The 14533-nt window shown below is 48.5% G+C and overlaps 2 protein-coding genes across 2 annotated transcripts; both read right to left on the bottom strand.

Annotated features, from left to right (window-relative positions):
- Positions 1-2798: 2798 nt before the first annotated feature.
- Positions 2799-5380, bottom strand: LOC150068813 (CD209 antigen-like protein C). The gene is made up of 6 exons (XM_090329951.1): positions 5311-5380; positions 4853-4942; positions 4335-4406; positions 3777-3928; positions 3198-3307; positions 2799-2952 (listed from the first exon to the last, which is right to left on the bottom strand). The coding sequence occupies exons 1-6, from the start codon at positions 5378-5380 to the stop codon at positions 2799-2801; spliced, it is 648 nt and encodes a 215-aa protein (XP_090186077.1).
- A 3763-nt stretch (positions 5381-9143) lies between these two features.
- Positions 9144-14396, bottom strand: LOC150068812 (CD209 antigen-like protein C). Its single transcript, XM_090329941.1, has 6 exons — positions 14285-14396; positions 13573-13662; positions 12967-13038; positions 12223-12374; positions 10973-11097; positions 9144-9750 (listed from the first exon to the last, which is right to left on the bottom strand). The coding sequence occupies exons 1-6, from the start codon at positions 14319-14321 to the stop codon at positions 9600-9602; spliced, it is 627 nt and encodes a 208-aa protein (XP_090186067.1). The 5' UTR covers positions 14322-14396; the 3' UTR covers positions 9144-9599.
- Positions 14397-14533: the final 137 nt, after the last annotated feature.

Genomic DNA, 14533 nt, shown 5'->3' with positions numbered 1-14533 from the left:
ATAATTTCATCTACCAACACAGCACTACAAGTAAACCTGTCAGACCAAAACACATTGCGTTTTCTGCGAGCAGAAACTTCATGTACCCTTTCAAATCAATACATACTTACCTCTTTGGGTATTTGTTCGGTTTGATTGGTTTTTGCCTGTTGTGGGGCTGGAAATTCAGGGCCTGAGTGCTGTCCCTGAGCTTTTTCACTCAAAGTTAGCACTCTACCACTTTGAGCCATAGCAGCACTTCTGATTTTCCAGTGGTTCATTGGAGATAAGAGTCCTCAAAGACATTCCTGCCCAGGTTGGCTTTGAACCATGATACTCAAATCTCAGCCTTCTCAGTACCTAGGATTACAGGTGTAAGCCACTGCACCCAACTGGATTTTTTTTTTTAGGAATTTATTGGAAACAAAAGTCTTACTAACTTTTCTGCCCAGGCTAGCTTTGAACCATGAGCCTCAGGTCTCAGCATTCTGAGTAGCTAGGATTATAAGCATGAGCCACTGGTGCCAAGCATAAAATGGAATCTTTTAAATAGAAAAGTCTTTTTTCCCCTTTTTTCACAGTCCTGGGGCATGAACTCAGGGCCTGAGCACTGTCTTTGTATATTTTTTGCTCAAGGCTACTTTTTGCTCTGCCACTTGAGCCACAGCACCACTTCAGGCTTTTGGAAAAATCTTTCTAAAGAAAGGCTTTTAGTGGCTGAGTAGCTCATCCCTGTGATCCTACTTATTTAGCAGGCTGAGATCTGGAGGACAGAGGCTCAAGGTCAGTTCAGGCAGAAAAGTTCATTCATGTCCACCTCTAAAATAATCAGTGAAAAACAAGTGGTAGGGGCGTGCCTAAAGTGGTAGAGCACCAGCCTAACAAGCTTAAATCCCTGAGTTCAAACCCCAGTATTGCCAAAAAATTAACTAGATTCTCTCTCTCTGTCTCTGTCTCTGTCTCTCTCTGTCTCTCTGTCTCTCTGTCTCTCTCTCTCTGTCTCTCTGTCTCTGTCTCTGTCTCTGTCTCTCTCTCTCTCTCTCTCTCTCTCTCTCTCTCTCTCTGTGTGTGTGTGTGTGTGTGTGTGTGTGTGTGTGTGTGTGTGTGTGTCTCTCTCTCTCTCTCTCTCTGTCTCTCTCTGGCTTGTTTCACTCTCTTGTAGTTGTATAGATCACAATATTCTTTTCCCTTTTTTTTTTTTTGTCGATTGTGGGATTGAACCAAGGGCCTAGAACTATCATTGAGCCTCTGTGCTCAAAGCTAGCACTCTACAATTTGAGCCACAGAGTCCCTTCTATTACTCCTTTATTAAATGAATGTACATTATTCCCCTCAGTGAATACTGTTTATCCTTATTTGTAAGGGCATTTGTGTGTTCCAATCCTGGGCTTGAACTCAGGACAGGGGTGGGGGTGGGGTTAGCTCTTTTGCTCAAGGCTAGCACTCTATTACTTGACACCTGTGACTTTTTGTTAGCTAATTGGAAATAAAATGTCTTATGGGCCTGAGCTCTGGTGGTTCATACCTGTAATCCTAGCTACGCAGGAGGCTGAGATCTGAGGACCGCAGTTCAAAGCCAGCCTGGGCACTAAAGAACAAGAACGAGAGACTCTTATCTCCAATTGATCACTAGAAAACGGGAAGTGGGGCTGTGGCTCAAGGGGTAGGGCAGTAGCCTTGAGCTGAACAGTTCAGAGACAGCGCCCAGGCCCAGATTTCAAGCCCCACAACCCACAAAAAAAAAATCTGAAGAAACACCAAGTGGGTGTATGTTTAGTATGTCACAGGAATGAGAAAGGAAAGGGTTCTCCATAACCTCCAGAACAGGAAGTGAGAGCTGGGGTTTTTGTATACCTAATATTGTAAGATTCACCAGAAAGGAATGGAAAACCACTACATGGTTCAGGCAGAAAAGTGTTTATTTGGGGAGAGCAAACCGCGAAGCCAAATAAGATAGAAGTGCATGGAGACAGAGGGGAAGGAGAAGGAGAAAAAGAGGAAGAGAGAACAGAAGGTGTTGAGCTGGATTTTATAAGGAAAGGCAGGAGGCAAGACCACAGTGGATGCAGAAATGACCTCAGAGCCTGGGGTCCTTTGCTGATACACAGTCAGGTGATTAACAGTCAGATGATTCCCAGCACCAGGGAGGAGGGGTTGTTCTCCTGGCTGACCTAACAAATACCAAAGTCATTGATGTATTGTTACAAATGTGTTGGTGACTCATGTCTGTCATCCTAGCTACTCAGGAGGCTGAGATCTGAGTGACGATTGAAATTCAAAGCCAGACCTTCCAGGAAAGTCCACGAGGCTCCAATGAATCACTAGAAAACCGTAAGTGATGCTGTGGTTCAAAGTGGTAGAGCACTCGCCTTGAGCAAAGGAGCTCAGGAGCAGCACCTAGGCCCAGAGTTCAAGCCCCACAACTGACCAAAAAAAAATAAAATAAAATAACTTTCTGGTCCTTCCAGCTTGCAGGCTGAGTTACAGAGGCTGAGGAAGGAGAGGTCGATGGAGCTTTTGTGTGGGGTCCCTCCCATACAAAGTAGATTATTAAAAAGATGAAGAGGAAAAGAATTTGCCAGAACCACAACTTGTAAGCCAAGAGGAATTGGGGACATCAGAGGAAGGACCACAGTGGCTTCACCCCAGAAGAGAAGAGGAATTTGACAAGGAAGTCTCCAGAAAGATTGTGAGGCTCCTTGTGCTGTCCCCCACTCCCCTCCCCAACAGGGAGAAGAAGCTGACATAAACCTGGGGGGAAAAAAATCTCCTTTTGGGCATGGAAAATCAGAGCTGTAAGGGCCTGAAAACCCCTGGCTTCATTCACGGGAGCAGAAAGGCAATGCAGATTTCTTGCAGATCCAGAACTTCTTAAATGCACATTTTGCATCGTTCCAGCCACCTTCTTTAAATTCTGCACAGTCTTCATCTTCCTGGTTGTTAGGCTCTCCTTCATTCCAAAAGCTACGAAAGCTGAAAAGGCCCAGGCACATAGGAGCCTTGTGTCTGCGGTCCCAACACATCCATCACTCACAAAATGGCAGATAAGCCTTGTTCTGGGCCCGGTAACCTGGCTGGTAGACCCTGATCTAGGACATTTCTGCCTACTGTCCTTCAAAGGAATCCTTCCACTCTGGGTGTTCATGCACACTCATGTACACACACACACACACACACACACACACACACACACACACACAGTTCAATAGAGGATTTACCGGTGTAACAGTTCTTCGCCATTCACCCACTGCCAACGGTTTTCCTGTTGCAGGTCTGAGATTCCAATCCAAGCTTGGCGTTTCTTTGGCAAGGTGAATCTTATGAAGTTCTGGAGGGAAACAAAAGGAGTCAAGAGAAGAGGGTTTCCTCTATTTTTTTTTTTCTTTTCGTCAGTCATGGGCTTGAACTCAGATCTTATGTGATATCACTGAGCTCATTTTTGCTTCCACTCGGGTTTTCTGGTGGTTAAAACTTTCCTGCCTGGAGCTGGATATGAACTTTGGTCCTTGGATATCAGATCTCAGCCTCCTGAGTAGCTGGGATCTGAAGATAGCCATCCAAAGCCAGCCAAAGCAGGAAAGTCTGTGAGACTATAATGAATCACTGGAAAACCGCAAGGGGCGCTGTGGCTCAAAGTGGTAGAGCTCAGGGACACCATCCAGGGCCCAAGTTCAAGCCCCAAAACCAACCAAAAAAAAAAAAGCCAGTGGGGATAACTTACATGGTAGGCATTCTGCCCACCACCCCCTTCCACCTGAACAGTGGGCCCCATGCCAACAAAGGTTCCATTGGCACACCTGTTCCTCCACGTTTTCGATGATGACCAACTGGGCCCCCATTTCTTTGCAGGCAATGACAGACTCGTTCCAGGTCCGGGTGGACTTGGAGAAGAAGTAACAGTTTTCTTGGAAGGAGGCCCAGTCCCAGGGACAGGGCCGGCACAGGCGGTCTGCAGGAGGAAGGGAAGGAACAGGCTTAGAACCCATCCTTAGATGTCTTTATTCTTATACCTTCTCCAACCTTCCAGCCCTCCACAGTCAGGGCCCTCTCTGAATGCCATTCCCCTCTCCACTTCCTGAGCCCCTTCTCCCTCTTCAGGAGAAACCAGGAAGGAGGCCTGTGCTCGTATCTAGTCTGGGTGATGTAGGGGTTTTAGCACTCAGAACAGAGATTGTGTGCATGTGCCCCCCCACCAAGTCTCACCAAGTGCCACCTTGATATTAACCCTAGGTTCTAAATCTACAGAGGAGAGAACTGAAGTTCAGTGAAGGCTGGTGACACTTGCACAGGGACCTCACCTGGGGGTGAAGGGGTGTCCCCTAGGCCACATAGACATCCAGGTTCCCACCACTTACCTACTCTGGACCGCAGCTGCGTTAGTTCCTGATAGATCTTCTCCTGTGTCTGGTCACTGGGGTCCTTGGGGACTGTGTACACCCCCCCCCCAAAAAAAAACCCAAGGATATCATTTTGAAGATGGAAGGGGTTGAATCAAAGCAGTCCAGATTCCTTCCTCATCCTTCCTCCCTTGGCACCAGAGAAGCATCTCGAAGACTCTGCCACCTTTGGCCCCAGCCTCTCCCGGCCTGGTCCTACCTAGATTCTTCCTGAAAGTGGTTGCTGCACCAGTGCAAAAATACCCAGCCTTGGGCCGGGAGTTTGGCCTAGTGGTTAAAGTGCTTGCCTAGCATGCATGAAGACCCGGGTTCGATTCCTCGGTACCACATACATAGAAAAAAGCCAGAAGTGGTGCTGAGGCTCAAGTGGTAGAGCTCTAGCCTTGAGAAAGTCCAAGGACAGTGCTCAGGCCCTGAGCTTAAGGCCAGGACTGGCAAAAAAAAAAAAAAATACCCAGCCTTCAGGCCTGCCTCACCTCTGTAAAGGAATGCCACCAGGACCCCACCAAAGAGAGCGATGAAGAACAGCTGCAGTAGCAGGCGCCCAGGGCCATGGTCCAGGTGCACTGTGGGAGATAAAGGGGCGGGGTTCCATAGCTAGAGACCCCATGGGGAGGGAACATAACAAACTTCTGAAGAAGGCAATGAAGAATCCCATCTCCACCTCATCTCTCCCTCCCTCCTCCTCCCTGCAGGGCCAGAGAAAAACAAGTTTCTGCCTGTGGACACGGCAGATAGCCTGGCACCAGACTCATCTCTAAGAACACAGGTTCTAGCTCCTAGCTTTTTCTCCCCCATCCCTTTACACCCCCAAATCCCATCCCAGCCTCTAAAGTTGGACTTTCTCCTCTGAGTTGCCACAACCTCCACTTCCCTGGCCCGATGTCTCTGAGAGGCGACTTCCAGTCCTTCTCAATATCTGCCCATATTGTACCTGTGGAACGATGGGATCCAGGAGGCTGTGGTCCAGACCAAGGGTTTCTAAAAGAATACCTGCTAGCCATCACCTTTCCTCTGACTGGCAGGGTGTTCCCAGAATGCCTATGGTTCCAGCCCGGCCTCACTTCCTCAAGTAAGCGACAGTCATAGCTGCCCAGCTACCAGCCCCCCCACATGCCCCTACACCCCACCCCCAATTCCTGGCCTTGCTAGTTATGACAGATTCTGTTCACCTCCCTATCTTAATCCACACTCCCCACTGTCACTCTCAAAGAAACATGAGGGAGGGCATAGAGCAGGGGGAGAGGTTAGCGGGGGTGGGGCTGAGGAAGTGGCACGGAGTATCATCGCCAAATCTCACAAGATATCAGGCAGATTTGGTATATCATTACTAGCACCGTTTCTTCTGGGGTTTTCCTGTGTGTGTGTTGGGGGTAGGGGTAGGGGTCCTGAGTCTTGAACTCAAGGCCTGGGCACTGTCCTTGAGCTTTCTTTTACTCAAGGCTGGTGCTCTACCACTTGAACCGCAGCTCCGCTTTTGGCTTTTTGGTAGTTCATTGGGGAATAGTTTCAGGACCGACCTTCTTTCCTGGGCTAGCTTTGAACTGCCATCCTCAGATCTCAGCCTCCTGAGCAGGAGGATGTCAGGTGTGAGCCACCAGCCCAGGCACTCCTGGGGTTTTCTTTAGTAGTACTGCTTGCTGAGCAGGTACCTTATCCCTTGTGCCATCCCTCTTTTACATTCTTGTTTTGTGTTAATAAGGGAGGGCCTGGGGAAGGGGGAGGGGGATCTTGCTTACATACTGCTGTTGGAGGCCAATCTATCTAGGCATCATTATCGGCAGGAAGTGCAAAGGCAGATCTCACATCTTGATTTCTTGGCCATCTTTTAACTGCTGTATTCATCCCATGAAACTCAGTTCCTCATTGTCTCTTCTTGAATCAGCCACAGGGTGGGTTTGTTTATTTTGGGGGGGGGTTGCTTGTTTTTTTGTTTTGGGGGTTTTGTTTGTTTTATTTTGCTTTTTTGTTGTTTTTTTTTTTTACTTTTTTAGGGGTAAGGTTTAGCCTGAAACCATATTTCAGCAGAGCTGGATAGGTAGCCAAAAATACTGCATTTCATGACTCTCCACTATTATTCAAAACAATTTTTTTAAACCGACCCAGATGCATATCTGAGAAAACTACTCATCTATTTTAATAAATAAAGAACCCATAGCCCCATGTTCAAAGATTCTCTGACCGGAGCATAATAGGGCATCCCTGTAACCCTAGCACTCAGGAGGCAGGAAGGTTTCAAGTTCAAGGGCAGCCTGGATTACAGAGATCTTTTGTCACACCTGTCATCCTAGCTACGCAGGAGGCTAAGATTTGAGGATCGAGGTTCGAAGCCATCCCAGGCAGGAAAGTCCACAACACTAATCTCCAATTAACCACCTAAAAGCTGGAAGTGGAGGTGTGGCTCAAGTGGTAGAACACCAGCCTTGAGCATGGAAGCTCAGGGACAGTGCCCAGGCCCTGAGTTGAAGTCCCAGGACTGGAGAGAGAGAGAAAGTTCAAAACCTATCATCACTTTTTTTTTTTTTTTGCTAGTCCTGAGGCTTCAACTCAGGACCAGGTCCCTGACCTTGGACACTTTTTGCTCAAGGCTAGCGCTCTGCCACTTGAACCACAGTGCTACTTCCAGCTTTCTCTGTGGATGTGGTACTGAGGAATTGAACCCAGGGCTTTGTGTATGCTAGGCAAGCACTCTACCACTAGGCTAAACTCCCAGCTTCTGAACCTATTGCTTTTGAATATTATTGCATTTACATCTTTGAATACTTAATGCTCCATAATAGAAAAAAAAAGGGGGGGGGAAGATCTTGAGTTCTGTTCAGAGCTGGCCACAGCTCTGCAGAACTGAGATGACAGACAGATGACGCTACACCCAATTTACTGGTTGAGATAGCATCTTGCTAGCATCTTTACCCAGCCTTGAACCATAATCCTCCCCAGTCCCCACTTCTTAAATTGCTGAGATTATAAGCATGAGCCACTGCAACTAGACCTGAATGAGTAACTTGTCATATATAGGTTATTTTTACGTAGCCCCTACCTATAGCAAGAGCAGGCTAGCTCTAAAGGGTATCCTATGTAGAACTTGAACTCTGAGCCTGGGCACTGTCCCTGAGCTCTTCAGCTCAAGGCTAGAGCTCTACCACATTGAGCCACAGCACCACTTCCGGCTTTTTCTGTGTCTGTGATAGTGAGGAATCAAATGCAGGGTTTCCTGCAGGCTAGGCAAACACTGTACCACTAGACCAAACTCCCAGCCTTTCCTCCCCTTCTTAAGACAATTTGCACATATTCATCATTTTTATCTTCATCCAGGCCCTCCTCGCAATACCCTCCCCCAGCAGAATCTGCATTACTTTCCTGTCATCATAGTATATAGGAATTGCACAAAGGACACAGGGTAGTTCCCATGTTCACATATACTCTGTGTGTGTGTGTGTGTGTGTGTGTGTGTGTGTGTATATGTGTGTGTGTGTGTGTATATGTGTGTGTGCGCGCGCGCGCGCGCCAGTGCTGGGGCTTGAACTCAGGGCTGCCCTTGAGCTTGTTTTTTTCCTACCACCTGAGCTAACAGCTCCACTTCCAGCTTCGTGACAGTTCATTGGAGATAAGAAGCCCTCAGACTTTCCTGCCTGGCTAGCTTCAAGCTGTGATCCTCACATCTCAGCCTCCTGAGTAGCTAGGATGACAGGCGTGAGCCACCAGCACCTGGCTACAGGCGTTTATCTTTTATGAGTAATGTGTACTGTCCCACGGCTGGGCCCTGTGTAGGTCGTCCCGCACTGCCTGTGAGTAGCAGAGCTCTAAGCCTGAAACTGCGTAAGGAATGAATCTTCCCCAGCCTTGGATGAATCTCGCTTCATCCCATGGAGAAAAGGGCCCATCACCACCTTCCCGCGAGATCTCTGGGCTGAGGGGTGTCCATTAGTGATAGGACATCTGCCTGGAAGCTTGAGCATCAGGAGAAAGAAGAAAGGGGTGGGGAGGAAGGGAGGGAGGGAGAGAGAGAGAGAGAGAGAAGAAAGAATAAGAGAGAGGAAGGGAAGGAGGGAGGGAAGAAAGAAGGGATGGAGAGACAGGAAAAAAGAGAGGGATGAAAAGGAGGCAGGGAGAAAGGGAAAAAGGAAAGTAAGGAGATAGGGAAGGGAAAGGAGAGAGAAGGGAGGGAGGAAAGAAGGAAAAGAGAGAATGGAGGGAGGAAGGGAAGTGGGAGGGAAGGAGGGGAGGGGGGAAGGGAAGAAAGAAATTGAAATGCTTCCCCCAGAAAATCATTCAGACACTGATACCATACAAAGGAAAAGGAGTTTAATGTCAGCAACCTGACAGGCTACCTGGTGGGCAGGGGTCACAGCTGGGCAGGAGGATGAGCATGGTTTTACAGGTTTGGGTTCATGTGGAACGTGAGAGCAGGAGTGGGTGTTGTGAAAAAGACTAACATGGAGCTTACAAACAAGGGAGCGGGGGATCGCATCTTGGGGAAGGGCTGCCATTGGAGCCTGCAGCTACCTGCTGTCATCTGTGTTCAGGTAAAGGCCGGGGGTCACCTGGTTTCAGGGAGAGGAAGTTTTGGTTTTGCCGAAGGTGGTAGGAAGATGGAGGAGGAAAGGCTAATGGAAAGAAGGAAGGAAGGGAGAGAGGGAAGGAGAGGAGGGAGGGAAGATGGACCAGACAGGGAAGGAGGAAGGAAAAAAGGAGGAAGAAAGGCAGGAAGGTGGTAAAGCGGGAAGGAAAGAAGGAAAGGAGAGAGGGAGGGAGGGAGGGAGGGAAGAAGGGAGGGAGGGAGGGAGGGAGGGAGGGAGGAAAGTTAAGGGCCAAAGTGGATGTCTCTGGTAGGCACAGAGAAGAAGGAGCTGGGTGTTTACACCAATAAAGACAAGATTCATTAAGCACAGGAAGGAATTTCCTGGTGCCTCTGGGTCACAGGGCAAAAGGATGCCAGGTTGATAGATACAGGCTGCCCAGATGGAAAGAAAGTAGGTAAGGATGATGTAAAGCAATCATGTCACTGAAATGTCCAGTGTCAGTAAAAGGAGAGAGAAGATGAAGGGTGAGCCGCACAGAGAGTGCCAAAGGCTCAGAGGCCCGAGTTCAAAGTCAAGGAGACTGCAGAGCAAAGGAAGTCCGGGGTTGCTGAAGAATCACAGGGCTATTGTGAGTAGACAGAAGGAACTGCATCGATGTGAGTGTTCTGTGTCCTGGATATCTGGGCAGCAGGAAAACAAGAGGTCACATATTGGAGCAAGGCCTTGAGGACTTCTTGCAAATCCAGAACTTCTCCAGGTCACAGGTGACATTTTTCCAGCCATCAGCACTCACTTCTGCACAGTTGTGCTGTGTGCTATTGTGAGGACTGTCTTTCTTCTGATATTTCCCCAGTCTGCAAGGATCATGACATATCAGTCTCTGCTCCAGCCTCCCGCGGGGAGATATTAATTTGATTTGATTTGTTTGTTTGTATTGCTGGTCCAGAAGCTTGAACTCAGAGTCTGGGTGCTATCCTTGAGCTCTTTTGTTCAAAGCTAGTGCTCTACCACTAAAGCCATAGCTCCATTTCCAGCGTTTTCTGTGATTACTTGGATGTAAGAGTCTCATAAACTTTCCTGATCGGACTGGCTTTGAACTATGTCCTCAGATCTCACCCACCAGCACTCAGCTGGAAAAAAACTTAATTTTTGTGCATGGAAATTTGAGCCTTTCACCATTGGCTTGCCTGCAAATCATAGCTCTGACTTGCTGTGGATCAGCAAATCTGAGTCATCCAGTGAATAGCCTGCCTCAGCCTTAGTCCCTAACCCTTCATATCTCTGTTGCTTGGGAGAAGTCCTGATTAAGGTATGGTTTTCTCAGACACATTAAATCCAAATTTCACACCACTTCCCTTATGGAACCCTGACAACATTTCTTCCTAAAAAGTAAGTGGCTCACACTTGTCATCCTAGCTACTCAGGAGGCTGAGATTTGAGGATCATGGTTCAAATCCAGCCATGCAGGAAAGTATGTGAGACTCTTATCTCCAATGAGCTGTCAGAAAATCAGAATTGTCACAGTGGCTCAAAGTGGTAGCGTGTTAGCCTTGATCAGAAGAGTTCAGAGATAGCACTCAGGCCCCAAGTTCAATGAACGTCCGTACCCGCAAAAATGCTAAAGACTCTTGATGAGAGATCCTTTCCCCTCTGCCTCTTGACCAGCCCTGGCCCTGCTCTGTCATGGCCCCACAAATGTGATGTGTCCCCTCTCCCTTGAGATGTGGGAGTACAACAAACTGCTTCTAATCCTAGCAGAGTTGCCTGACCCGGTGGCCTTACTAGTCTCCTGGTACCTATAAATACATTATATTTTCACCAAGTGCTGGTGACTCATGCCTGTAACCCTAGCTACCCAGACGGCTGAGATCTGAAGGTCATGGTTCAAAGCCAGCCTAGATAGAAAAGTCAAGCCCCAGGATGGACCAAAAAAAAAAGCCTTCCTCCACTCCATAAATACCATGGGCCATTATGGCTGCAGAAGAGGCATGGAGCAGGGGAGGAATCTAATAATATATCAAGTTAGACCCTCAGCACAGCACACCACTCTAGAGTAAATTCCTTGGTCTGCAGTACCTCTGTGACAGAGGTGTGCCATCCAGAGGTGTGCCATCCAGCCACAACCAGTTGCCTTCCTGCCTCGAGTTTGAGAGACCAATCCAGGAGGAGTCCTTGTCCTTAGAAATCACCTGCAGGAAGCTCTGAAGGGAGAGAAGGGGAGTCAGGAGGGAGGTCTGTACCCCCTTTGCAGCCAGTGTCTCCTCCATGTCCAACCTTCTATTATACCAGGCCCATGAATCCCCATCTGGGCTCAAGAGGCCTCACTTCCACTCATGGGGTGTACAGTGTGCAATTGGGTTCTGCCTAACACAAAGAAGATCTGCTCTTCACACACACACACACACACACACACACACACATACACACACACACTTACTTTCACACTTGGAAACAGGACATGATTATCTTTCCTATGAATTCTGAGAATCCGAGCAGGGATTTACTCATGGCTGCATTTAAGTGCTGGAGCCAGCTCATGTCAGTTCACACTTGATGATTGTCCTCAGTTTCCCTTTTCAGTTCTGCCTTGAGTGTAACCCTTCCCTGCGCCCTCCGTGGCTGGACCTCAGACACAGTGGCAGCATTTACACCAAGTGAACTGGCAAAGGGTCTGCTCAGAATATTTTTCCCCAATAATGCAATTTGAGACCCAGTAGCCAGCACATCTGTGTGATCCTCTTTATATTTTAGGGGTTCCTCCATCGCCCCCGCCAATGCATGCATCCAAGTTCAGAACTTATGGGTGATTCCTTACAAGATGCTCCTAAAACCTGCCTTCCATCTTCTTCTCTCCTCCCTCCTCAGACAAAAAGAGCAACTCTTCATTCAGAAATTCCCTCTAAGCCAGGTGCTGGTGGCTCACAACTATAATCCTAGCACCTCAGGAGGCTGAGATCTGAGGATCATGGTTCAAAATCAGCCCTGAGCAGGAAAGTCCTTGGGACTCTTATCTCCAGTGAACCACCAGAAAACTGGACATGGCACTGTGGCTCAAGTGGTAGAGTGCTAGCCTTGAGCTAAAGAGCTCAGGGACAGGGCTCAGGCCCAGAGTTCAAGACCCAAGACAGAAGAAGGAGACGGAGAAGGAGGAAAGAGAGAGAGAGACAGAGACAGAAAGACAGAGACAGACAGAGACAGAAAGACAGAGACAGACAGAGACAGAGACAGAGAGGAGGGGAGAATGGAGGGAGGGAGGAGAGGGAAAGAAATGCCTTATCTCTACTCCACCTAGCCTCCAACCACAACCAAGCCCCCGCCAAATGAACCTTCTCCTCATCATTTTTGACAATCACTAGCTGGGCCTCCATTTCCTGGCAGGCAATGACCGAATCATTCCAGTTCCGTTTGGACTTGGAGAAGAAATAACAGCTTTGCTGGAAGAGGGTCCAGTCCCAGGGGCAGGGGCGGCACAGGCTGTCTGTTGGGGAGAGACAGGTCAATTCTATACACACACACACACACACACACACACACACACACACACACACACACGATTGTCCATATATTCTCCTTTGTCTATCCCTCCCTCACCCACCCAGACACAGCATCCTGGAGCTGCCATTCCTCCAGCGGCATGAGAAAAACACAAAACACAGGCAAGAAAATGGGCTTGCTAGTCAGGTGAGATGGCTCATGTCTGTCCTAGCTACTCAGGAGGCTGAGATTTGAGGATCATGGTTCAAAGCCAGCCAGGGCACTAAAAAGTCCATGAGACTCTTATTTCCAATTAACTGCCAGAAAACCAGAAGTGGCACTGTGGCTCAAGGGGTAGGGTGGTAGCCTTGGGCTGAGGAGCTCAGGGATAGCACCCAGGCCCCAGAGTTCAAGTTCCATGACTGACAAACAAACAAAACTGGCTTGCCTTCCTGCTCTGTAAAATACCATGTAGTCCATATTCCCAGATCCCATACAAGAAAACTGGAACCCAGAGATATTTGGGGAACCCAGTAAAGTGATCTCTCATGAAGACTTCCCTCAAACACATAAGGATCCAATTTCCAGTCACTCACCCACTCTAGCCTTCAGCTGGCTGAGTTCCTGGTAGATCCTCTTTTTCCCCTGGCTGCTGGGGTCCTGGGATTCTGGGGCCAAGAAAAAAACCAAAAAAACGAAAAGGATTAAACTCCTATCGTGTACCCTGGAACACTGTTTCTGACAACCATCGGGTGCGGCAGGGAGGGGAATTTTGTTTAGCCTGATTTAAAGAGGTGAAATCCGTCCAGTGCTGGGATCTCATGCCTATAATTCCAACGACTGAGGAGGCTGAGATCTGAGGATCAAATGTAAAGCCCGCCTGGGCAGGAAAGTCTGTGAGACTTTCCAATAAAACTCCAAAAATCTGAAAGTGGAAGTGTGGCTCAAGTGGTAGAGAGCTAGCCCTGAGTGACAAGGCTAAGAGACAATGCTCACGCCCTGAGGTCAAGTCCTGGGACTGGCACTAATAATATTAATAATTCATCACTGATAATAAAAATGTCTGACTTCCTGAGAAATATGAACAATGGCAACTGTTCTCTCCTCACCCCTGAAACCTCTGGAAACTACCTCCTGAATCTGGCTGCCCCAGCCAAGGGGCCAGACCCAAGAACCCCAAAAACCCTCGGGCCTGCCCTCACCTGGAACAAGAATGGCTGTCAGAAGTCCAGCTAAGAGTATGATCGAGAGTAGATGCAGGACCAGGAGAAAGTGACTCTGGCCAGGACACCCTGTGGGACAGAAGATTAGGGGGAGGGGGTTCCAGAACATTCTCCCTGCCTCACCCAGGCTCAGAGAAAACCTAGCTACTTTTATCTTCCCTGAGAACACAGGATTCTCAGTCCAATGTTCAGTTAAGCAGAATTTCAATTGCTATGTCTAAGTTTTTCCCCAGCCTAGGGACCCAGGAGCTCAAGATGTAGCCTTTGAGGTCCCAGCTTCCATTCTGAGGACCCAGGACCCCAAACACAACTCCCCTAGGACCCAAGCATCCCAAGATCCAACCTTTACCTCCCCAGACCTGAGTGTTCAGAATCTCAGCCTCTACCTTCCCAGAATCCAAGTGTCCCCATAGTCTTAACTTTCACCTCCCTGGGACCCAAGGGGTCCATAAACCCAGCTTCTCAACTTCAGTCTCCCTACTAAGTATCAAGGAAAAGCTCTGTCCACTCTTTCTCAGCTCCTGGGCTTGATTTACTTGCAAAAACAAAACAAAACAAAAAAACAACTATTGAGTCCAGAAGTTGATGGGCATCTAGAGCCTTTAAGAGCATCTGGTGACACTATGGTCCCCAAAAGCCATGTCTTAGGGTGGCCCCGATGGAATCCCCCATAGTTCCAGCCCAGTCTCACCCAAATATGGTCTCTTTTCTTCCTCGGGGTCATGCATGGTTGGCTGCTGTCCCTCCCTGCCAGGGACTGCTGGGGATGAACAGCTTTTCTTGACCACAGCCTGTGCCTTACTCCTTTCATCTAGTCTCACTGAGGAAGAGAAACAGGGAAGTGGGTACCAGTGTGGGCGGAAGAGGCTGGAGGGAGGGGCATTGCTCTTGACCGGGCATGGCTCCTGCCAGACTCTCCAGGAATGTCAGGGATAGACCA

Source organism: Megascapheus bottae, chromosome 1, assembly GCF_031878675.1.
Source record: "Megascapheus bottae isolate mThoBot1 chromosome 1, mThoBot2.hap1, whole genome shotgun sequence".
NCBI lineage: Eukaryota > Metazoa > Chordata > Mammalia > Rodentia > Geomyidae > Megascapheus > Megascapheus bottae.
Note: the sequence above shows the minus strand (reverse complement) of the source record. Positions and strands in the feature narration are given on the sequence as shown.

Bases quoted from the DNA above. Each gene is read 5' to 3' on its own strand.
- LOC150068813 (XM_090329951.1), bottom strand. From the start codon at position 5,380: ATGGCTAGCAGGTATTCTTTTAGAAACCCTTGGTCTGGACCACAGCCT. The intron at 3,929-4,334 runs GTAAGTGGTGGG...TTCCTCCTGCAG, and splicing joins GCAGCTGCGGTCCAGAGTAG to ACCGCCTGTGCCGGCCCTGT. The intron at 2,953-3,197 runs GTAAATCCTCTA...GGGCCTTTTCAG, and splicing joins GGCGAAGAACTGTTACACCG to CTTTCGTAGCTTTTGGAATG.
- LOC150068812 (XM_090329941.1), bottom strand. From the start codon at position 14,321: ATGCATGACCCCGAGGAAGAAAAGAGACCATATTTGG. The intron at 13,663-14,284 runs GTGAGACTGGGC...TCTGTCCCACAG, and splicing joins AGAAAAGAGACCATATTTGG to GGTGTCCTGGCCAGAGTCAC. The intron at 11,098-12,222 runs GTTCATTTGGCG...CTCTCCCTTCAG, and splicing joins TCAAAAATGATGAGGAGAAG to AGCTTCCTGCAGGTGATTTC.